Source organism: Cibotium barometz, chromosome 4 (genome assembly GCF_041138505.1).
Source record: "Cibotium barometz isolate CiBa-2024 chromosome 4, ASM4113850v1, whole genome shotgun sequence".
In the NCBI taxonomy this organism is placed as follows: domain Eukaryota; kingdom Viridiplantae; phylum Streptophyta; class Polypodiopsida; order Cyatheales; family Cibotiaceae; genus Cibotium; species Cibotium barometz.
Genome location: NC_141049.1, coordinates 41,817,427 through 41,841,365, shown reverse-complemented (window position 1 = coordinate 41,841,365; position 23,939 = coordinate 41,817,427). Strand labels below are relative to the sequence as shown.

The 23,939-nt window shown below is 43.4% G+C and overlaps 1 protein-coding gene across 4 annotated transcripts in view; it reads right to left on the bottom strand.

Annotated features, from left to right (window-relative positions):
- LOC147639275 (LRR receptor-like serine/threonine-protein kinase FEI 1) overlaps positions 1-19,192 on the bottom strand; it is a 31,491-nt gene extending 12,299 nt beyond the window's left edge. The window contains exons 1-7 of one of the 4 annotated variants that reach the window (XM_086789209.1): positions 18,646-19,001; positions 18,212-18,442; positions 17,574-18,109; positions 16,890-17,013; positions 16,621-16,756; positions 16,441-16,512; positions 16,279-16,350 (exon numbers count right to left, since the gene is read on the bottom strand). In XM_086789209.1, coding sequence (XP_086645335.1) covers positions 16,279-16,350; positions 16,441-16,512; positions 16,621-16,756; positions 16,890-16,971 — 362 coding nt within the window. In that variant the 5' untranslated portion in view covers positions 16,972-17,013; positions 17,574-18,109; positions 18,212-18,442; positions 18,646-19,001. Of the gene's footprint in view, positions 1-16,278; positions 16,351-16,440; positions 16,513-16,620; positions 16,757-16,889; positions 17,014-17,573; positions 18,110-18,211 lie in introns of all 4 variants that reach the window. The other 3 variants (XM_086789200.1, XM_086789217.1, XM_086789226.1) reach the window with 3 other exon arrangements.
- Positions 19,193-23,939: the final 4,747 nt, after the last annotated feature.

Genomic DNA, 23,939 nt, shown 5'->3' with positions numbered 1-23,939 from the left:
GGCAAGAGCCACTTGTCGGGCTTCACCACAAGCAAGAAACATACCTCCGGCTGCAATCCAAGCTGTGAAAACAGCCCACCGATCACCAACGAAGCCCCCCCCTCTAGATTGCACCTTGAACTCCGCTAGGAAAATGCAGGGCAGGAGCACCACTGATGAACCAGGAAAATGCAGCCACCTTCAAGCTCCAGAAATGAAGTGTGTCACATGCACACCCTTCAGGTGTACGAGTGACATGGCATCATCTAAGCATCATAAACATTTATCAAGTATTATTCAGGATCATTAAGCATTATCTGGGGCATTTAAGCATTATTCCAAGCATTCCCAGCATGTATGGGACTGGTGCAGCCCCACCTTCAGCACATGAGCATTTAAGGCATTTAATAAATCAGGTCAGGGCCTGTTATCAGCAGCCAACAGGTTATTTACAGCAGCCAACAGTATCATATTCAGCATTTATGAGTCGTCGAAGATATTTTCAAGCAGCCGACTACTATGCACTAGCCGACCAGCATCAGAACCTCATATAAGTAGAAGTGCAGAAGATTCAGTCCATTATCTCATCTCTCCTCAGCGTTTCTCATCCATGGAGCAAGGGAGAAGCAGATCAGCAGGATAGCCAGCATATTCAGCACATAGTTCATCTTCCTACCTCCTACATAGAGGGAAGCCAGCGTTCAAGTGGTGGGACCTCAGAATTGGAGCAAGGAACAGTCCTCATCATCTGCATTCGGCCTATCCCTCTCATCCCGAGAAGGATCTTCATCTAGGACAGCATCATAGATCTGTTTAGATCTCATTGTAACCCATTCATCTAATATAGCTACATTGCATTGACACTAATTGTCTATCTCTTTTGAAGTTTAGCTCGGCCTAAGGTTGTGTTTTACTACGATCAATCCCTCCCATGTCACATTGGTATCAGAGCATTACACGGTAGCCAGCCTTAGATCATTTTCATTCTATCATTCAGTCAATCATCATGTTAATCGCTTCCGCACAATTAAATCCAATTCTCAAAATCTTGCAGGCCATCCTTAGGGATTTCCCCTTAGGCATGCATTAATATCCCGTCCATCTGCATTCTTGCACAGCATATATGGTTGCATATGGCTTGCATAGGAGTCGTCCTAGCAGTCAATCTTGCATATGCAAGGCATACCTGTTTTGCCCATGAGTTCTCTCGGGAAGAATGACATCCATCATCAAAGGAGTTGTCACCTGCATCCCGCACTTGGATGCCACATAGACATTTCTGTACAGAAGGTGCAGGACCTGGGATGGTGAACTGGTCCCATGTGAGCCCAGTCCGGGACGAGTCAGCCAGGGATCCATCTCAGTCGTCCGAGGTCAGGTGTGCATTGTCCTACACATGAGTCAAAGGTCAGGTGTGCACTGTCCTACACATGAAACAGTGCCAGTCCGCGCTGTGAGTCTCCCTCTAGAATGATGTCAGTGGTTCTGTGTATCCGGTATGGTACCGGATGCCAGATCACTGAGTAGATAGTGGTTAGTACAAGGGGCCAGCCCATAGGGCTACCCCGGATCTGAGTGTGGGCATGGGAATGGTGTAGAACCACCCCCATGAGGGCCACGAAGGCCCAGGCTGAACCCACCAGCCATGGAGGGGCTGCAGGACAGCCCTAGGGCAAAGGCTATTTCCAGGAGTTTACAGCCTTTATATGGCTGTAGGGCATGTATGGGGCAGCCCATACAGGCTGCCCAGCCCTTGGATTGTGGGCAAAAGTTGTGTCCAACCAATCAGAAGCAGGCGCCTGATGAAACCGATCCCGTCAAGTGGGAAAGACTCCGTTGGACACCCACACGCTTAATAGCACAACTTTAAAACCACAAATATGAAATGGACAACTTAAAAACAACTTGAATTTAAATGAGCAGAAATGAAAAAATGGACACCAGCACTGGGGCCGGAACGGGCCGACCCCCCCCTCAATATATGATATATTTATTGGGAGTATTTAATGAATACAATGCTCCATGGGTTCTGAGAACCAGATAATGTCCATGTACATATGAAAACAATACCAAACAAGTAGGCTCGGATTTCGATGATGAATACTCGAAGCAGTACGACCACTGGTGTGGTCCAATCGCTACGGTCCTGTGCTTTCACTGGACTCCGCAGAGAGCACCACACTGGTGTTCCGAGACCACGCACAGACAGGCGCTCTCGTACTAACGCCTGGCTCTCCCGATCTCAGCACCTTTGGACCGAGGTTCGCCCATATAGCTTGGACAACCCGGCACCGAACGGGTGTAGGCCGAGCGGGACGAATCTTTTACCAGATTTAAACATTAAATGCTTTACTCAAATCTGAAAATCACTTACTTGTAATTGGTTGATAAAAGACCAAATCTTGCGGAATGATGAAGATGAAACCTCCCTTGTTGATGAAGGAGCAGTCTCGTGTAGAACTAACAAAACAAGCACCACCACGAGAGACCACAGCCGCCTGTGAGAGCAGCCACAATAGTCCTGGTGGAGGTGGCCACGTCTGTAGAGAGTCCACGTCTCAGAGCAGCCACAGCATAGCCTTGTGAAGGGGCAGATTCAGCAGTCGCCTAGGGTAGTAGGCGCAGCCAGCAACACATTCAACTGCCTGTAGAGATTTTGGCGCAGGCAGCAGCAGCATAAGCAGTACCTTGCAGATTTCAACGCAGCCACCAGCAGCATGGTTCAGCCGCCTGTAGAGGGGCAGGCGCAGCAGTAAGGAGATGAGTGGCCACCTGCTGTGCAGTTCACAGCCAGCCGCCTGGGGACAGGTACGTGCATAATAAAAGAGCCGCCTGCTGTAAATTTAGTCGCCAGCAGAGATGGGGAAAAAGCCTGCGCCTGATTGCTGTAGGAGCAGAGGCGTAGGTGACGACTTCTTGGTCTTCACGTGGAAGGAGAATCGGGTGATGAAAATCCACGTTAGGAAGAAGCGATCATGTCCCACGCTTGAAGGACGGCGCTTTTTTAATAAAATTCATGTGGAGTTTAACTCCACGCTTGCATGAGGGTGGGGGAGTTTGGGTAGGTGCCTTTGCCCACCCCCACACTCACTTAAATGGGGCTCCCCACCTTGGCCCCAAAGTGGGTGCCCAAAGTGGTGCCCACATTTAAATGAATGTGAACACTTCACCTTATAAATCAAAGGGTTAGTATTTAAAACATTTAAAACAACATGTACCATATACTTACCACCTGTTCACATGCACTGAAACTCGTCAGAATACAGGGCACACTTCACGACTCACTGGCAGGCGTCCCCGCTCAGTAACACGTCAAGCAGGCAAACACACGAATACATGTCATGCGAAAACAGTTTCAAGCATACAAAATATGTGTGCATGTGCAAAAAGTAACATGGACATATCTCCCGTTCATGGAACATGTACAAAATATCTGTCGGCACAGAACTGGCACGACATAAAACATAAAAACCTGGTCTTCCTATGGAGTGACAGTCCCATAGGTAAGACACAGTTCCAGGCACGAGTTTCCCTAGGTGTGACAGTCCCATAGGTAAAACACGGCACGAATACTGGCTCTTCCATGGCGTGACAGTCCCATGGATCGAACACAGTCCAGGTCATACACGGGTGGCACTAATCTGGCTCCCGTCCATACGACACCATCCTGCTAACACACGGGTGGCACCAGTCTGGCTCCCGTCCATGTCAGCAAAATACTGGCCTCTTCACATGAGACACCGGCCTGGCCTCAAGTGAACGAGACGCAAAAATGTGGGAATGGACCAAATGGTCGGCCAATTGGTGACATCCCCCCGGGCTTCTAAAGAGTTGACCTCAACTTAAAAGCCTCAAGATATGCCTGCAACAATTGCGGATAATCTGCAAAATAATCCTCATTTACCCATTTGGCATCAATAGGCAAATAATTTTTAAACTTCACAAGGTATCTCCTGGAAAGCTTTCCTGCAGGTAGCTTTCTCTCCTTGTGAAAAACAATCTGTTCTGGCTGGAGGATCTCCTCAAGCTCTTCAATCTCTGGCGGATCTTCTGTGACAGGCTCATCAGGATCTGGCCCCACATATTTCCGAAATAGACTCACATGAAAAGCATTGTGAATCTTCCAATGACTAGGTAAAGCAAGCCTGTAGGACACTTCATTGATTTTGTGAATCACCTTGAAGGGTCCATAATAGCGAGGAGAAAGCTTAGGATATGATCCTTCTCGTCCTGGCCTCTTTCGAAGCCTAGCCTTCTCAAATTTCAGCAATACCCAATCACCTTCTTTGACTTCCATGTCCCTTCTATGCTTGTCAGCAGCCTTTTTATGCTTATCCTGAGATCTTGCAATGGCTGTCCGCACCTGACCAAAGGCAACATCCAAGTCACGAACATATTCATCAGCTGCAAAAATCTCATCCTTTGTACGAAGGATGGGTGGCAAGACCACTCTGCCATAAATAATCTCAAACGGAGCCTTTCCTGTAGAAGCATGGATTGTATTGTTGTAGGCAAACTCAACAAGTGGAAGATACTTCTCCCATGCACTCTTTTGATCTGCCACATAACATTTCAATAAATCCAACACAGCTGAATTTGCAGCTTCACTTTGGCCATCCGTTTGGGGATGATAAGCTGATGAAAACTCAAGCTTAGTACCCATATTATCAAACAAAGCCCTCCAAAATAGGCTTGTAGTCCTGGGATCTCTATCCCCAACAATGGATTTAGGCATACCATGATGCTTGAAAATGTTAGCAAGAAAAAGCTTTACCATATGATCAGCTTTGATGGTTTTCTTGACAGGCAAGAAGTGAGCTTGCTTGCTAAACCTGTCCACAATAGTCCAAATAGCATCATTCCCATGCTGGGATCTAGGCAAATCCATAATAAAATCCATCGTGATACTTTCCCAAGGTTGCGAGGGAATAGGCAATGGCTGAAGCAAACCTAGAGGCTTTTGCCTGTCAAATTTCACCTTTTGGCAAGTAATACATGCACGCACATAAGCCTCAATGTCTTTACGCATGCTTGGCCAAAAGAAATACCTCTGAATCATGCGAGTAGTAGGCATAATACCTCGATGACCAGCATATGGTGGAGCGTGACATTCGTCCATAACCTTTGGACGCAAATCCTTCACCACACATAGGCAATTATCCTTCATGAGATATCCCTCGTTGATAACATAAGAGGCATGTGAATGACCAGCCATCAAATCAGTCCAAATATGGCAAAAATCAGCATCCAAATGATACAAATCTCTCATAGCAGATAGATCTCCATGAGAGGCCACTGAGACTGCAGCAATATAAGGCCTCCTAGATAGTGCATCGGCCACCACATTTTTCTTTCCTGGAGTATGCACAATCTGAAAATGAAACATGGAAAGAAAATTTGCCATTCTCATCTGCTTCTCTGAAAGCTTGGTTTGAGATAGAAAGTATCTCAAGCTTTGATGATCTGTCTTGACTACAAATTCAGCCCCAAGAAGATAGTGTTTCCAAATCTTTAAGGCGTGAATTACAGCCAAGAGCTCTTTCTCATAGATATCCATATGAAGCTCGGCATCATGCAAACGACGGCTCTCGTATGCAACTGCATGCCCTTCTTGATTTAGGACAGCTCCTATGCAATCACCACAAGCATCACATTCAACCACGAATGACTTGTGCAAGTCAGGAACAATCAATACCGGACCACATATGATCGCATGCTTGAGCTGCAAGAAAGCATCCTGTTCCTTTGAAGTCCATTTGAAAGCAGTTTTCTTCTTCGTGAGATCATGTAGAGGAGTGGCAATCATGGCGAAATGCCTTATGAAACGCCTGTAATATGAACATAATCCCAGAAAACTACGTACTTGATGTACGTTTTGCAATTCGGGCCAATTCCGAATAGTCTCTATCTTTGCAGGATCCATTGTAACTCCATCCTTGGATACAATATGTCCCAGATAATGAATCTCTGAAAGGAAGAACTCACTTTTCTTGGCATTGACGAAAAGTTTATGCTTCCGCAACTCTTCGAACACTGTGACCAAATGAGTTCTGTGTTCCTGCTCATTCTTGGAGAAAACCAAGATATCATCAAAGAAGACTCCTGTAAACTTGCGATGGGGTCGGAATATCCTATCCATCATACGATTAAAAGTAGCAGGAGCATTGGTGAGACCAAAAGGCATTACCAAGAATTCATATAATCCGAAGGCTGTCCTGAATGCAGTCTTATGGACATCTTGTGGCACCACTCGGATCTGGTGATAACCACTCTTCAAATCAAGTCTGCTAAAGCAAGCTGAACCATCAAGCTTATCCAAGATATCATCAATACGTGGAATAGGGAATCTGTTCTTGATGGTAAGCTTGTTCAAAGCTCTATAGTCTACACACATACGGAATGATCCGTCCTTCTTTTGAACTAGAAGCACAGGAGAGCAGTAAGGTGAGGAACTGGGCTGAACCAAACCTTTCTCTAAAAGCTCGTTTACCTGCTTCATAATTTCTTCTTGCTGTGCAGCACTCACTCGGTATGCGGGTTTGTTAGGAGGAGAACTACCTGGCACAAGATCTATGCAATGATCTTCGGGCCTTTGGGGAGGTAATTCATCTGGCAATGAGTCAGCAAAACAGTCGTTGAATGCATTAAGAAAATTCAGCCTATCATTAGACATAGCATCCACATTTTGTTGATTTGGCACAAGACTATCACGAACAAAAACCAAGTACGCTGAAAGACTCTTTTTCATTGCTTTATTAATTTGGATGTGTGATACAACTGGGATGGAATCCCCTTCTTTGCCAGCATCAATAAAGTGCATGTGGCCTTTATGCATAAAGGAAATCATATTGGACTTGTAGTCTTTGCGGGGCTCAAGCCTATGATGCCACGGCTTGCCCAACAATACATCACATCCATTCAAAGGAGCAACTAGGAAATGCTCATTATCAAGATAGCCCTGTATATGAATACGCAACTTCCCAATCAAAGGGGTAACCTGCACCTCTTTACCAATAAATGCAGCTTCGGCTTCAATCTGAGGTCCCATGTTTTCAACCTCAATACCCAATGCAGCTGCCATTTGCATAGAGATGAAATTGTCAGTTGCACAGTCATCAAACATGAAGAGTGCGGGCTGATCCTTGATTTGCCCCCAAGCCTTGCAAACCATACGCTCTTTTGCATCATGACCTGTATTACCTTGCACATCAGGAACTGCATGAACATTTGCTTTGGTGTGCTTGTCCTCGTGCTTTGGTTTGCGATCTGGGCATTGCCGAAACATGTGGTCTTTGCTACCACAAGAAAAGCATTTTCCATCCTTAGCATATTGCTCTCTTTGCTCCGGGGTTAATCCAAATTTGTTCTTTCTTGGGCCCTGTTCTTTGGATGTGTAATTTTCAGCTTTACCACCCTTGTAAGGCTCCCGGAAGTTCTTTTTAGATGGCTGTCCGCCCTTTTGCTGATTTGGGGCAGCCTTGTCCTTCGCCTTGGAACCTCCTTGATCCTGCTTGATCTTGAGCACCAATTGCTCTGTAGCAAGGGCAGAAGCTGTGAGTTGTTGCAACGTATGTTTTGGGTGCAATTCAATACCCGATCTATAAGCAGGTTGCAGTCCAGAACGAAACTTCCTCTTTCTTTCATCCTCTGTGATTAGCATGAAGGGAGTCACTTCCAGCAACACTTTCCAAAATTTGTTAACATACTGTTGCACACTCTCATTGTCTTTTTGTTCCAGCCTGTCCCACTTTTGAGTGGGAGTTTGCTCTGCATTGGGTGGCAAGAACTGAGCATAAAATCTGTCTTTGAATTCCTTCCAAGTAGAGATGGGATCCTTGGTGATCTTTTCGGTGATCCACCAATGGGCAGCAGTCCCTTTCAGAAACATGCTACCATGGCGCACCTTCGACTTTTCTGTAAAGTCCTCATCGCTAAAAGCAATGTCGAACTGTGCCACAAACGCTAACACCTTAGAAGCATCATGTTCACCATGAAAGACATCAAATTTGACAGATTTATCACCTGCTTTGAACTCCTTGAGCTTCCTGGCATGAGGCTCATGGTCCTCTCTTTTTCTTTTCCCCTTATCCAACGGGTAGCCCTGTCTGCATGGGCTCCATGGGCCGTCAAAGAAGCTTCATGGGGCACGGTGGCATGTGCTCCACGAACTCGAAGCTCAGATGCATGTGACTTACTTGCATATGGCATAGTCTCTCCATGAGACAACTCAGAAGGTAAAATTTTTCTGGAAGCAGACCTGTCTCCATGAGATACATATCTTGCATGCATGTGACTCTCATGCCCTCCATGAGCACTGGCATACATATGTCTGTCAGGCTTAGTGCCTTGGGGAGAGGATGCATGACGAGAGGTGACAGTCACCTCTTCCTTTTGCATATAAGATTTCAGCCTCTGGGATGCGGGATCTCCATGCTTCAAACGAGGTGGATTTCTGAAAATCAGCTCCCCGTCATCCCCCTCTTTGATATCACCTTTGCGAAGGAGATAGGCAAGTGCCAACTCCCTTGGTTTCTTGCCCACTTCACGAGCCATTGATTCAAAGGTTACATCAACCATAGCATCAGCCTTCCTGGCTTCAATAGCACTTTGTAGATGAGGATCTTCATGCAAAAACTTCAATTCTTGCTCTTGAGCCTGCAAAAGTTTTCTCATATGTTCCATTTCAGCTTTCATAGCATCAGGGTCTTGTTCAAGCATAACTGTCTTTCCTGGAGACAGTTGACCTTTGGATTCACTATCCATAACCCTTTCAAGGGGCTTGTGCCTACCACGCAGGGCATCAGACCCACGAGAAGCACTAGAGGGACCCCTCGAATTTGGTACTTCCAAAGGGTTGCCTTGGCTGTCCATTGTGTTCAAAGTTTGCTAAAAGCGGGATGTCCAGTACACAGGTTCGTTTCCCCACTAGGAAGAGGGAAACAACCGTGCTCTGATACCAATGAAACCGATCCCGTCAAGTGGGAAAGACTCCGTTGGACACCCACACGCTTAATAGCACAACTTTAAAACCACAAATATGAAATGGACAACTTAAAAACAACTTGAATTTAAATGAGCAGAAATGAAAAAATGGACACCAGCACTGGGGCCGGAACGGGCCGACCCCCCCCTCAATATATGATATATTTATTGGGAGTATTTAATGAATACAATGCTCCATGGGTTCTGAGAACCAGATAATGTCCATGTACATATGAAAACAATACCAAACAAGTAGGCTCGGATTTCGATGATGAATACTCGAAGCAGTACGACCACTGGTGTGGTCCAATCGCTACGGTCCTGTGCTTTCACTAGACTCCGCAGAGAGCACCACACTGGTGTTCCGAGACCACGCACAGACAGGCGCTCTCGTACTAACGCCTGGCTCTCCCGATCTCAGCACCTTTGGACCGAGGTTCGCCCATATAGCTTGGACAACCCGGCACCGAACGGGTGTAGGCCGAGCGGGACGAATCTTTTACCAGATTTAAACATTAAATGCTTTACTCAAATCTGAAAATCACTTACTTGTAATTGGTTGATAAAAGACCAAATCTTGCGGAATGATGAAGATGAAACCTCCCTTGTTGATGAAGGAGCAGTCTCGTGTAGAACTAACAAAACAAGCACCACCACGAGAGACCACAGCCGCCTGTGAGAGCAGCCACAATAGTCCTGGTGGAGGTGGCCACGTCTGTAGAGAGTCCACGTCTCAGAGCAGCCACAGCATAGCCTTGTGAAGGGGCAGATTCAGCAGTCGCCTAGGGTAGTAGGCGCAGCCAGCAACACATTCAACTGCCTGTAGAGATTTTGGCGCAGGCAGCAGCAGCATAAGCAGTACCTTGCAGATTTCAACGCAGCCACCAGCAGCATGGTTCAGCCGCCTGTAGAGGGGCAGGCGCAGCAGTAAGGAGATGAGTGGCCACCTGCTGTGCAGTTCACAGCCAGCCGCCTGGGGACAGGTACGTGCATAATAAAAGAGCCGCCTGCTGTAAATTTAGTCGCCAGCAGAGATGGGGAAAAAGCCTGCGCCTGATTGCTGTAGGAGCAGAGGCGTAGGTGACGACTTCTTGGTCTTCACGTGGAAGGAGAATCGGGTGATGAAAATCCACGTTAGGAAGAAGCGATCATGTCCCACGCTTGAAGGACGGCGCTTTTTTAATAAAATTCATGTGGAGTTTAACTCCACGCTTGCATGAGGGTGGGGGAGTTTGGGTAGGTGCCTTTGCCCACCCCCACACTCACTTAAATGGGGCTCCCCACCTTGGCCCCAAAGTGGGTGCCCAAAGTGGTGCCCACATTTAAATGAATGTGAACACTTCACCTTATAAATCAAAGGGTTAGTATTTAAAACATTTAAAACAACATGTACCATATACTTACCACCTGTTCACATGCACTGAAACTCGTCAGAATACAGGGCACACTTCACGACTCACTGGCAGGCGTCCCCGCTCAGTAAGTAACACGTCAAGCAGGCAAACACACGAATACATGTCATGCGAAAACAGTTTCAAGCATACAAAATATGTGTGCATGTGCAAAAAGTAACATGGACATATCTCCCGTTCATGGAACATGTACAAAATATCTGTCGGCACAGAACTGGCACGACATAAAACATAAAAACCTGGTCTTCCTATGGAGTGACAGTCCCATAGGTAAGACACAGTTCCAGGCACGAGTTTCCCTAGGTGTGACAGTCCCATAGGTAAAACACGGCACGAATACTGGCTCTTCCATGGCGTGACAGTCCCATGGATCGAACACAGTCCAGGTCATACACGGGTGGCACTAATCTGGCTCCCGTCCATACGACACCATCCTGCTAACACACGGGTGGCACCAGTCTGGCTCCCGTCCATGTCAGCAAAATACTGGCCTCTTCACATGAGACACCGGCCTGGCCTCAAGTGAACGAGACGCAAAAATGTGGGAATGGACCAAATGGTCGGCCAATTGGTGACACCTGATGACCAGCCAGCCAGGAAGAGATGCGCAGACTTTATGGAAATTTTTCAGCATTTAATGCTGAATTTCCAGTTGTGACACAATTTTGGGCTGGCCGACTGCCTTTATGCTGGCCGACTGCTCCTGATGGGGTAGTATAAACAGAAGTGTCCATAATCCCATTCATTCATCTCATTATTCACCAAGAGCTCAAGCAAATCAAGGGCTAGACAAGCCAAGGGAATTAGGTTGCTGTATTTTCTTTCAGATTTCTCATCATTCTAATAAAGCTAATACACCATCCGTGGTGGGAGCCCTACAGAGGGTAATTGGGACCCAATACTGTGTCCTCTCCATCTCTCCCTCTCTCTCTCTATTTTCTGCACGTCTCCCTTCAGTTTGTGCGTTAATTTCCGTCGCGATAAGAGTGCTGAATTCTGAGTTTTGAAGTTACCGATTCTTCTCAAAAGCTTCCGCATATTACAATGGAGTAAATGGAGTTTTGGGCTTCACCTGGCAACAGGGGTTTCTCTTCCACATAAGAAGACGGAAGTTTTCTCCAACATCACCTCAGGAGGTTCAGAGGTTCAAGAACGACGGAGATGGTGTGTGAAAGGATTCCACAGACAAGTTAGGAGTGACTCAGGTATTTCAAAGCAGTTTTAGCAGCATTTGCCATTCAATTCCCCCAGTAGACAAATCTTTGTCTCAAAGGATTCAACTCCTACAGTCAACCTCAATCCCGACAGAAGAAGTCAGAAGGGGGCAGTGGTTTCAGTGGAGAAGGATCAGTAGAGGAGTCGAAAGGTTGCCAGGTATACCACCTGGCAACAGTTTAGCAAAGGGGCATGTCACGTGCACACCCTTCAAGTGTACCAATGACATGGCATCATCTAAGCATCATAAACATTTATCAGGTATTATTCATGATCATTAAGCATTATCCAAGGCATTTAAGCATTATTCCAATGCATTCCCAACATGTATGGGACTGTTGCAGCCCCATCTTCAGCACATGAGCATTTAAGGCATTTAATAAATCAGGTCAGGGCTTGTTATCAGCAGTCGACAGCATCATATTCAGCATTTATGAGTCGTGGAAGATATTTTCAGGCTGTCGGGACTGCTGTACACTGGCCGACCAGCATCAGAACCTCATATAAGTAGAAGCACAGCATATTCAATCCATTATCTCATCTCTCCTCAGCGTTTCTCATCCATGGACCAATGGAGAAGCACATCAGCAGATCAGCACGATAGCCAACATATTCAGCACATAGTTCATCTTCCTACCTCCTACATAGAGGGAAGCCAGCATTCAAGTGGTGGGACCTCAGCATTGGAGCAAGGAACAATCCTCATCATCAGCATTCAGCCTATCCCTCTCAGCCCGAGAAGGATCTTCATCTAGGACAACATCATAGATCTATTTAGATCTCATTGTAACCCATTCATCCAATGTAGCTGCATTGCATTGCATTGACACTAATTGTCTATCTCTTAAGCATCATTAAGTGAAGTTTAGCTCAGCCTAAGGTTGTGTTTTACTACGATCAATCCCTCGCATGTCACAAAGTGCCACAAGGTAGAAATACACACATAGGCAACCAAGTACTTAGGCATCAGATACTAGCCCACGAAGAGAAAAGCACCCGGAAAAACGCTGGAGTAGGATGCCCTAAACTTGCAAAAACGCCGCTGTAAACACAGAAACCAGCAACCTCGCCTGCTCCAAAATCCACTAGAAAAACGCAGATGCAAAAGCCGAGTGTTGGACAGCCACTGGGAGCCACCAGAGAAGGGCAATTTGCAGAAAACGCAAATGAAGGAGAGAGGAGTCAAGACAAGAGCAAACGATGAAGAGGAGGGTTCAGCAAGATGCAAGAAAGAATGCCGAATCAGCAAGAAAACATGGGCGATGACACCATGATAAAGTTGCACAATGCGGAAGCAAAATGTAACATGCAGCGGAATTATGCGTAGATGAAGGATCTTGTCACACAAAGTCTCACACTTTTAGTTTCGTGAGTCTTTAGCAATCCACTTTATCACTTCAAACTTTAAGAGATGAGAGAGAGTGATAGAGATATGTACACCTTATTGGGTCCCAAATTACCCACTGAAGGGCCCCCTCCTATTGCTAAGAGTATTTGCTTTGTTTCTTTGAAGAGAATGACTCTATGACTGACTTTGGGATTGTAGATAAGTCAAACGCAAGACCTTCAGAAGACCAAGAGTCGAGCTGATTGTACACTACTATAGAAGCACCAATGATGACCGATCTCGACGCCAATGCACTCTTACAAAGGAGGCTGAATTGGGACTGTTCTATGGCTATGAATATGCAACAATGATGGCTGAATATGCTGCATTTTCCTTCACCTGGGAGGATGGAGAACAGCAATGAGGTAAATGCTGAATTCTGATGTGAGGCTGAGAAGAGCTGTTGGACTGAAGCGCTTCTTCACAAGGCTGATGCTGATGCGTTTTCTCAATGGCTGAATACTTGTATGCTTGAATGCTTGATGATCGCTCAATGCTGGAATGAATGCAATCGCTCGCTCCGACTGAGAGCTTTTGAGGGTATAAAAACACAGCCCAGAAAACAATTCATTCATCTCATATTTCACAAAGTGCTACAGCATCTCAAGGGCCCGGACAGCCAAGGGAGAATCTAACACACGGGTGAAAGCTGAAGGTCAAGGGCAGAGATTTAACTCAGCCAAAACAGATCAAAGTACAGTCTTTATTTTCTGATTTGCATCATTCTAATAAAGCAAATACACCATTTGTGGTGGGGGCCCTAGAGAGGTATTTGGGACCCAATACTATGTCCTCTCCTACTCTCTCTCTATTTTCTGCACTTCTACTTCAGTTTTGTGCATTATTTTCGCCGTGAAAGATTGCTGAATTCTGAGCATTGAAGTTACTGATTCAACCCCGAAGCTTCCACATTTACACTGTAAGTATGGACAGGCAAGAGCCTAGGCACACATGCTTGATTTCTGATGATAATCTCTGGTTTTTATCTGATGATTTATGGACTGCACTGGTCCTGTCTTTTTATATGGCCACATGAAGCCAGTCCGCTGCTTCTTATGCTGGTCGACTGGCTGAAAATGTCCACGACTGACATTAAATGTCAGTCAGTTGTAGCAACTGTTACCCGACTAGCATTTAATGACAGTCGGCTGCCTGTAGCAAGTCGGGTGGCTGCCAGTCCTGGCCGACTGGTCCCAAGACCTCAAGGGGTCTAGCCGACTGCTCCACAGCCTGCCAAAGGCTGGTCGGCTGAGCCTATATGCAAGGCTAGGTGTTGTCTATCCCTTGCAAGGCTAGCCCACATCTATATGAAGTGCAACTACATGCTCCTAATGCATCTATTGGTATGGCTGACATCTACATGCTCTTGAATGATGAACACTTGCTGAATTCTCCACAGTGGGTTAAGAGGACTTACCTAAGGCTGGGAGACTGACCTACGTAGCTCGTGCCTGACATGTCCCGAACTGGGGAGTCACGACATAAGACAAATAAATCCTAAAAGTTACTACTTCTGTACATGATTCTTGCATGGTTGATGAGCCAGTTTGTCACCATGTACCACAGTGCATGGGTGCACGTGATAGAATAACAAGTAAGTGGAAGAGAGGCCTTTATAAAGGAGCAATGTAGCTGGCCAACCGCCCCCATGTAGCTGGCCGACAGCAGCCCACAACCTAGCAAACATGGAAAAATACATAGGCACCAATAATAACACCATGTTCCCACAACACATGAGATGCACAAATTCTAACAGATACCACATGATTGGTTGGGCATTGTACATGCGGGACTCACATAGCACATGGGTCCTGTTTTTTGGGTTTTTAGGGTAGCTAGTTTTTCTTTTCCTTTTCATGTTTATGGAATATAATCCTTGTTTAGGGTTTAGGGTTTAGGGTTTAGGGTTTAGGGGTTTTCAAAGGTGTGCAGTACTGGAGGATAAGTGATGTGAAAAAGACACTTACTTACAAAGCAAGTGTACTACATTTGGTCTCATAGACCCTTTGCGTCTTTCCTAGACATAAATAAACTCTCTCACACACACATACACCACCACCGCACCCTGCAGAGGCATCCAAGAGGCCATGGCTGCCATGAAGGAAAGCCATGAACGGGAACGGCTGGGCTGAAATCCCATTATGACAAGGAAATCACAGATCTTAAGTCCTCGTTCCAAGAGCACTGGGCCAAGAAGATGGGCGATGATGAAAGGTCATTGAAAGATGCATGGAAGCTTGAGTTGGAAAAACTAAATCAAACTCAGACGAGAGAATGCAGACGTAAACCAAGAATTACAAGATACATGGGTCATGAGTAAGTCATCCAAGAAGACAACAATCCACTTTCCCACAAAATAAATCATTCATCTGTTGAAAAGTAGCTCCCTTGCGATGTCCACGCAGCACTTGAGCCCCCTGATTGGTGCCTAAATGGCCTCTAAACCATCCTAAAAGCGTCTACACCATGTCCAAATGGCACTCACATGGGTGATGCACGTGGCAATCCCTCCTACTAAACTTGGAGCATATGAAGCACCTTTGCTTTACGTCCAATCTCATTGGGTTTGATACAAAGCCATTTCATGCATCCTTTGACAAGAGGGGTTTCCATTGACAGCAAGGGGATTTCATGTGAACAAGACAGTCAAGTGTGTCAGCCCACAGTAAGAGTAGCTATTAACTGCCATTGTGACGAGAGCCACTCTACATACAATTTGAAGAGCGCCTTTCCCGTATTACTCTAAATGAAGATATTAATAGGTGTGTCAGACTTCAAGCTTAATGCTTCAAGGTTGGTCAGACACTGTACGTTGACAGATGCACCTTTCAAAACAAAAAGGATCATTATAGACACAGTTTGTGCATTTGTACAAGCCATCAGTTGATTGAGCCCATCATACAATCACCCTTAAAGAAGCAGCAGTTCAGCCTCAAGCTGTTATCCTTGTGAAAGGGTTGGCCCATGATACAACAAGCCTTTGACTCCCCCATCCTTGTTTCAACATACGCCACTAGCCTTTTTTCTGCAAAATCTGCCACCCTTAACAAGAGAGCATATCACATGCATCACTGTGTCCCCACCATCCGTCTTTCAACATAAGCCACTAGCCTTTTTTTCTGCAGAAGCTGCCACCCTTGTTTCAACATAAACAAGAGAACATATCACTTGCATCACTGTGTCACACACATATACCCTACATGTGCATCACTGTGTCACACACGTATACCCTACATGTGCATGGTGGATCTCTTGCAATTACAAAACAATGAAAGAAAATGCTGGGTCATGTAGAGCACTCACAAGGCTTTCAAATGAGAGCAGTTCCCTAAAGTTTCAGGAATGGAACCATAAAGATTGTTTTGATGGAGAGCCCTGAGAATATGACCTCTTGTGAGAAAGTCACAAAAGGTAAAACAATAAAATTGATAATAATCTCATCAGATTGACCGTCATAAAACTTACAATCTTTGTAGTTGATCAAGCTTCCCTAAATCAGGGGCTATGTTTCCCCATAGCCTGTAGAATGCAAGATTTCTGCTTCAGAACACGACATCAAAGGGTTAGCCCGTTTCCACTCAAAGCCATTCATGTTGATTAGTAGAAGCTTTGCAATGTGCTTTTAATGGCGGATGAATAACTCACAAAGAAACCACGCGGCCTGTTTGGCTATTGCAAGTGACTCCATGCCAATTGCATGGGCTAAGATCATCTTCCTTCCAATGGGGTAGAGTTTCATCTGAATTTCTCAAACTCATTTTGAATGCGAGCAATACCTCGCCTGAGGGTGCAAACATGAAGGAAGAGATATAATTCCACAAGCAGTAGTTATGGAACATCGTATCATGGGCCTCATCCCACAGAAGGCCTTAAAATCATATCTATGGGGTATAGAAAGTATTTCATGAACTTACCATCGGGAGTTAGCGCAAGGATGTGACAATTCAGTAATACCAGCACCAGCAGGTACAGTAAGGCCAGTCCTTTCACTCTCATTTTGTTTCCAGATCAACTCCCTACATTGTGTGCATAGTTCACCTGCCATAGGGAGCATAAATGAGTCAAATTAGTGTCCACAACTTAGATAGCACTCAAGAACCAAAAGAAGATAGAACAAAGATACCCTCACCCATTTAGAGATGGTTTCAGTAGTACAAACTTCATAATCACATCATTCTACACATCCTCCATATAGTATTATAAGATCCGTCAACATATATTGCCTCTCACCTACAAATACTCTCCAACTGGCTGTCTATGACACCCTTGCACACTACTTATAACAGTTCAATTTTGCCAAGTTTATGTCCTCTACCAAAACACCTAAAAGCAACGACACTAAAAAGCACGCCGAGTATCTCACTGGCTCATGCCAAAACTCTGATGAAGTCATGCCAACTATCAACAGTTTCCTTAGCTTCAGGAATATGACTTAGCCTGCTATGTGTTTTGGATAAACTCTTTTATGTGCTTGTATCTTGGACATAAATGCCAACATTACACGCAAACATGAGTGCTCACTTCAAGACCATTCCATAAGACACTTTACAAATTGAAACAAAAACAACATAGATCGCAACTATGTGGCTTTGTACAACCTGCCCAGTTAGGCTGTGAACTTGCAAAATGCAGTGAATGCTGCGCCTGTATGATCCTTTGAATTACATCCAAAACTGGATCTATGCAAGTTCTATGGTGTTCACTGCATCGTCAGCAATGCCAGCAGAGCAGAACTGCAGAGCAACACTTGTGAGCATTTTCAGAACCTGTACACCCAGTTAAATTGCACGCCAAAGCTTAGCCTCTCAATAGAGGAAAGCCATAACATTGCCTCCTTTGCTCCAGCTCTGAGCAGAAAAGAAAAAAGCTTATCAGGGCTTCTTTATCCCAGGTACTACTGCATTGAGAATTGTTCATAGATTGTCGCTCTATGAATAAATAAGTTAGGGTTTTCCGATCCTGCATCAGTAGGGTCCTGACACATCATCTGCTGCGCAGACAAGCTTTGAAGCACCTGGGCAGAATAAAGTATGAAGATGAACAGTTTCTCTTCCTGGGTATGCTCTAAAGTTTTCATGCAAATGTCTACAGCAGAGGGGCCTGACTTGTTCTCTGTCGCCTGATCCCTTCCCGCCTGCAAGACCAAAGGCATGCGATGTGGCTCAATAGAGTAAAAACCAGAAATCTATTCAGGGAAAACAAATGGCTGTGTCAAGTGAGGGGCAAAATAACCCACCTCTCAAAGCAAGCCCAACAAGGCAATGAGACGGGAAAAAGGTGAGGGCAACCAGAGTTGTAAAGCATAAGGTAAGATAAGAAAAACTGGGCGATGAGGCTTTAGTGATGTGAACAGTTAATGAAGAGCCCCACTGGCAAAGCCGAAAAAGCTTGCCTACGGTAGAAAAGCCCAAACAGCGAAACGAAAGCTATGGGTTGCAGAAGGATGCTCTCCCTATTGAGAAAATGCCTGCGCCCAACAAGCAGTAACCCTTGCTAAGCCTTAAAAGCAAAAAACAAAAGGAACCCTCTGTGATGAGAAATACAGGAGCCCAAACAGCAGAAACCTTCACGATGAGAAATGCACGTGCCCAAAGAGCAAAATGCAAAAGGAATCCCTATCTGATGGCAAATGCAGAAAGCCCAAAAAGCAGAATGCAGAAGGAACCCGACCTGATGAGAAATGCAGGAACCCACCAAAAACCAGAAAGCTGCGGCGGTGGCACCACAAATGAATACTGATGAGAAATGCAGGGGCCAAGAACCCTCCTTGATGTGAGCCCAGAGAACAGAAAACTGCTGTTGCAGTAGAAGGAAACCCTGCGTAAGAAGAAAAGCAAGTGGACCAAAAAGCAGAAAGCTCGAGAGAGCAGGTAGAATAGACGGTGAGAGGGAGAGAGCCCAAAAAGCAGAAAAGCTACAACAGTTTCTCAGATTAACCTAAGGTAGCTCGGGTTGTGGGTTGTATTGACAAAGCAAAATCTTGTGAATTATTATCCAGTTTTTAGGTGTGGGTTGTGAAGCTTGCTTGTTAGATTCTCGAGGTGGGCACCTTTCCAAGCCTTCTACTTCCATAGAAGCTTGTTGCACGTGAAGAAGAGAGTTGGTGATCAAGGCCCATAAGGGGGGAAGTAGGTGAAAAAACAGCCCTATCTTGTGAAAGGAGGCTAGGTGGGTACATTTTCCTTCCCCTCTCCCTCACTCATAAAATATGCCAAAAGTTAAAACCCCAAATCACGGTTACTCTTATGCATGTGCATTCAGCCATTCAGAGGAGTTTGTTTGCATTGCAATCTCTCTCTAACAAAAGGAAAGCACCTTTGAGCTTTTTCATATATAAATCATGTGTTTTCTTTGCTTGCTTTAGCTGAGTGTTAGTTAGGTGGGTTTACCATTAATTAAGTGTGCTTAGCTTTGTGCATCTATACCTTGGCAAACCATTGAAAAGGCTATGCTCTTATGCATCTAGTATGGACAAGCCATTGAGTAGGTTGAGTCTAGAGTGCCCTGTAGATCTCTTATGATATTTTCCTTCCCCTCTATGAATACATTATGAACTTCTATAAGAGGGTTCCATGTCCTCTATTCTCAAGATACTTGGACATCATGGCCAACTGTGGACACACCAACAATGTGGTCGTTCAAGAGCACTTAAGGTGGAATAAGCACGTGCCTTAAAAGGATATAGCATTTTTTTTGCTTAAAAACAAGAAGAATAACTCATATTTCACACGCCCTTACAATTTAGCCATCCTCCATTGTTTTGTCACCTCAAGGAAGAAATGAGCTTGACAAACATTTTAGCATTTGGAAGGACTCATGATTTGCCTTCAAAAGGGTAAACTCACTTATCAAACGGCTACTAGCCATATAAACACAAACATAAGTGTCATGCCGCCATAATTGTGACTAATCCAAAATGACTATGAATCTATGTAAATAGGAGAATGCATGGAGCATGTAGAAGCTCCGAGCATTGAAGTAAAGAAGAGTCCCCATACTCATCTATGTTCAAGGGCCCATAAGAAAATGCAATATGTATCCCTACAAAGTACACCGATCTAATAAGATATAAAGGAGAGACAATAATGGACTTAACAAGTTGATGCTACTTGTACCAAGGATGCTATATGACCTATAAGTAGTTTGAGGTCAAATGCTTGTCTACAAAACTGACCAAAGAAAAAAAAAAGTGCACATAAGTACATGTATATAAGAGCTAGAACTTACTTGACCCACCCACCCTACACCAACCCCTCTCTCTCCTACACCATAAAGTGTGGGTACCTCCTTGCAATACAAAAAAGAAGAGCTACAATATGATAGGAAGGTGTGACTTGGGACTTGGAAAACCTTAATGTCCTTGAAGAACATTAAAGGAATACATGAAACTCAATTTAAAGAAATACCCTTATTGCTTATGAGAGAGAAGCTTTTTCCTAGTAAATAATGAAGTTGGAAGACTTGTTCAAGACCTCTTCTAGTTCGAAGCACTAATACAAAGCCGTAATTACCATGGCAATCAATGGAAATTGTTAAAGATGGGTTAAAGTTAGTAATGATGATAAAAAAAACTCATCATGGTAGTCTCAGCTTTAACTTTAATGTCCTTGGAGAACATTGAAGGAACACATGAAACTAAATTCAAGGAAATACCCTTAATACTTATGCGATAAGCTTTTCCTAGTAAATAATGAAGTTGGAAGACTTATTCGAGGCCTGTTCTCGCTTGATGCACTAATACAAAGCCATAATTACCATGCCAATTAATGGAATTATGAAAGATGGATTCAAGTTAGTAATGATGATCAAGAAAACTCATCATGGTAGTCTGAGCTTTAACTCTATTTCTAGCCAATGTCTAGCATAACCGTGTGTGTGGCCATTGCATTGAGCATATTAACTTTTTGATTGTTATTGTTGTTGTTGTTGTTGTTGTTGTTGTTGTTGTTGTTGTTGTTGTTGTTGTGTGTGTGTGTGTGTGTGTGTGTGTGTGAGAGAGAGAGAGAGAGAGAGAAGGGGGGCACATGGTGTTTGAGAGGAAGGGGAGTGCATTATTTTCACCAAATTGAAGCCTACAAGCCATTGTAAAAAAAAGGCATGCACTTTATACTCGAGTATTACAAATTATTATTTCTAGTATATTTTCAAGCATGGCAAATTTCTAGTAAAAACCGCATGTCTCAATTAAGAATGTCTTTTTGTAAATTTTATATTGCATGTTTTTTATGGTAGTGTCCAACTAGTCACCTTTTGTTTGCATGTAAATAAGGTTTAGATATCACATACTTGGCTTAAAGTTTGTAGGAAGGAAAAAGGGGCACGTTCAAGTTTGTGCAATGCATATAATTAGCCACTTCCATTCATCTTGCAATGAACACAGTCCAAGATAAACATGCGTTCAAGATAAACATGATTGATTAATCCACGAGTCTACTTTGCAGATTATGGAAGGCCATCTACTTAGTATGAGGTACCCCTTGAGAGTATGCTACGAGGTAAAATTTATATACCCTTGTGTACACACTTATGCTACAAGTGTAAAATTTATATACCCTTGTGTACACACTTATGCTACAAGTGTAAAATTTATATACCTTTATATACACCCTTATGGTACAAGTATGGGGTACCCCTTAAGAGTATGCTACAAGCGTAAAATTTATATACCCTTATGTACACCTAAATCCCAAAAATCATACGCTTTTGATTACATGCACATAGGTTTTAACATGTCATACCCTTTTGATTACATGTACATAGGTTGTAACATATCATGCCCTCCTACCTATCATGCATTTTTATAGAAAAATTTGTGATATCTATGAAGCACACTTGTTTACTTGGAGTAACTTACAAGACCCAAATATTTCAAAATCTAAGCAAGTGCTATTGAACATGGCCTTGATGCAATCATTATGAATTACACTATGGCAAGTGGTAATCATGACCCTGTAAATCCCTTCCCTCATTTACCTTACAATATTTGACCAAATAAAATTAATATGTGTAAAGATTAAGGTAGTCCTATGCTTCGTTAGACATTATGTGCTATTATTAGACATGCTTGGGTTTGATAACGAGGGCCTTTTACAAAGATAATGGGGGACAAAAGCATTTCCCCATCTTGTATACTTCTCTCAGTCAATGTAAATCAGCATAGAGATTGTTAGAGACAATTCCTATCAAATTTTGATAAGGTAGTTGTTGGGTATGAATATTATCATATGATGGCAAGCCGCAATCATGCATTGGCCCCATACGTCCCTTCCCTCCTTTACCTTACAATATTTAACCAATAAAATTAATGTGTGAAGATTTAGGTAGTCCTATGCTTTTTAATATGGCTTGAATTGGCTATTAGATGTGCTTGGGTTTGATAATAAGGGATTTTTACAAAGATAAAAACAATTCCCCATCTTGTATACTTATCTTAGTCAATGTAAACTAGCACTGAGATTGCTAGTCTATAGACACAATTCAAATCATATTTTATAAGGTAGTTGTTTGGTATGAATATTATTATATGTAAGTACCACCATGTAGTATACTTATTAGCTTTATTCATGTGCATAAATTGTTGTCTTTTGGATTTTTTAAGCACCAATCATAAAACTTTACAAATATAACAAGTAGTTTTTGCAATACATCATTGTACACTTTTTCCCCTTTGAATTCTTATATTAAAGCAAATCAGCAAGAACATTTTGTAATCAATCAATATCACTTTTCTCCTTCAAAGGCTCATATTCAACTAAATATTATATAACTTTGTACATCTCAAAACTATTTTTAATGAATTTGATCCCTTATTCTAAAGTGGACATCCTTGATGTCACTCATTTGTACATTTATTCTTCAACCATTTGGCCATACTACCCATGTGAAAAGTGGTTGTTTTCTTTGGTTGAATCCCTTCATCTTGCTAGTCTTTAAAGGTACAAAACTTTCAATCCATATTCTACATTCGCTACATACATTGATGGAACCACTTCTTATATGATTCCAAACTATTCTTTCATTTATAAATATCTTTTCCACCAATGAATGTTCTGAGCCTTATTTGTTACAAATTGACCTTATGATTTTTGCCATGCACAAAGATTGTAGTTTGGGCCTCAAATATAACTATTATATGAACATTCTTTAGACCGGTTTGTATAATCCAGTTTCTTTATTCACACTTTATAACTATATTATTCGATTCAACATGGTACGTGGTGAATGTTAGAAATCACCCAACCAAAGGCCATAGGTATTTACGTAGAGAATAATGATTCATGGTTTTTTTATTCTCTCTCTCTCTCTCTCTCTCTCTCTCTCTCTCTCTCTCTCTCTCTCTCTCTCTCTCTCTCTCTCTCTCTCTCTCTCTCTCTCTCTCTCTCTCTCTCTCTCTCTCTCTCTCTCTCTCTCTCTCTCTCTAACATAGTTTGACAGTGTCAGCATGTAAAGGGTAATTGAGTAAACTACAAGTTATATCTTCATTGTGCAATGGCATTAACCCCTAGGTATATTCACACAGTGGTTAGGTAATCTAAAAGCCATATCTTCATTTATGATAATATCAACAAAGTTGTGATAGAAAGGTATGCGAACCACCAATTTTGCATGTTATTATGACTTAACGTCAGAAAGACCACAAGAGAATATCCACAATTGTGTCCAAGCTAATAATTTTTTGTTGTAGAGTGGAGAAAAAAAGAATGTGTGAGAAGCCTAATGTTAAGTGGAACAGGGGGGATTATGAGGCTACATGGAGCCCTTAATTAATTATATCTTCATTTTGATAATATCAACAAAGTTGTGATAGAAAGGTATGCGAGCCACCAATTTTACATGTCATCATGGCTTAAAGTCAGAAACATCGCCGATTTGCATGTGATCATTGCTTAAAGTTAGAAAGATCACAAGGGAATGCCCACAATTGTGTCCAAGCTAATAATTTTTAGTTGTAACTAATGAAGAAA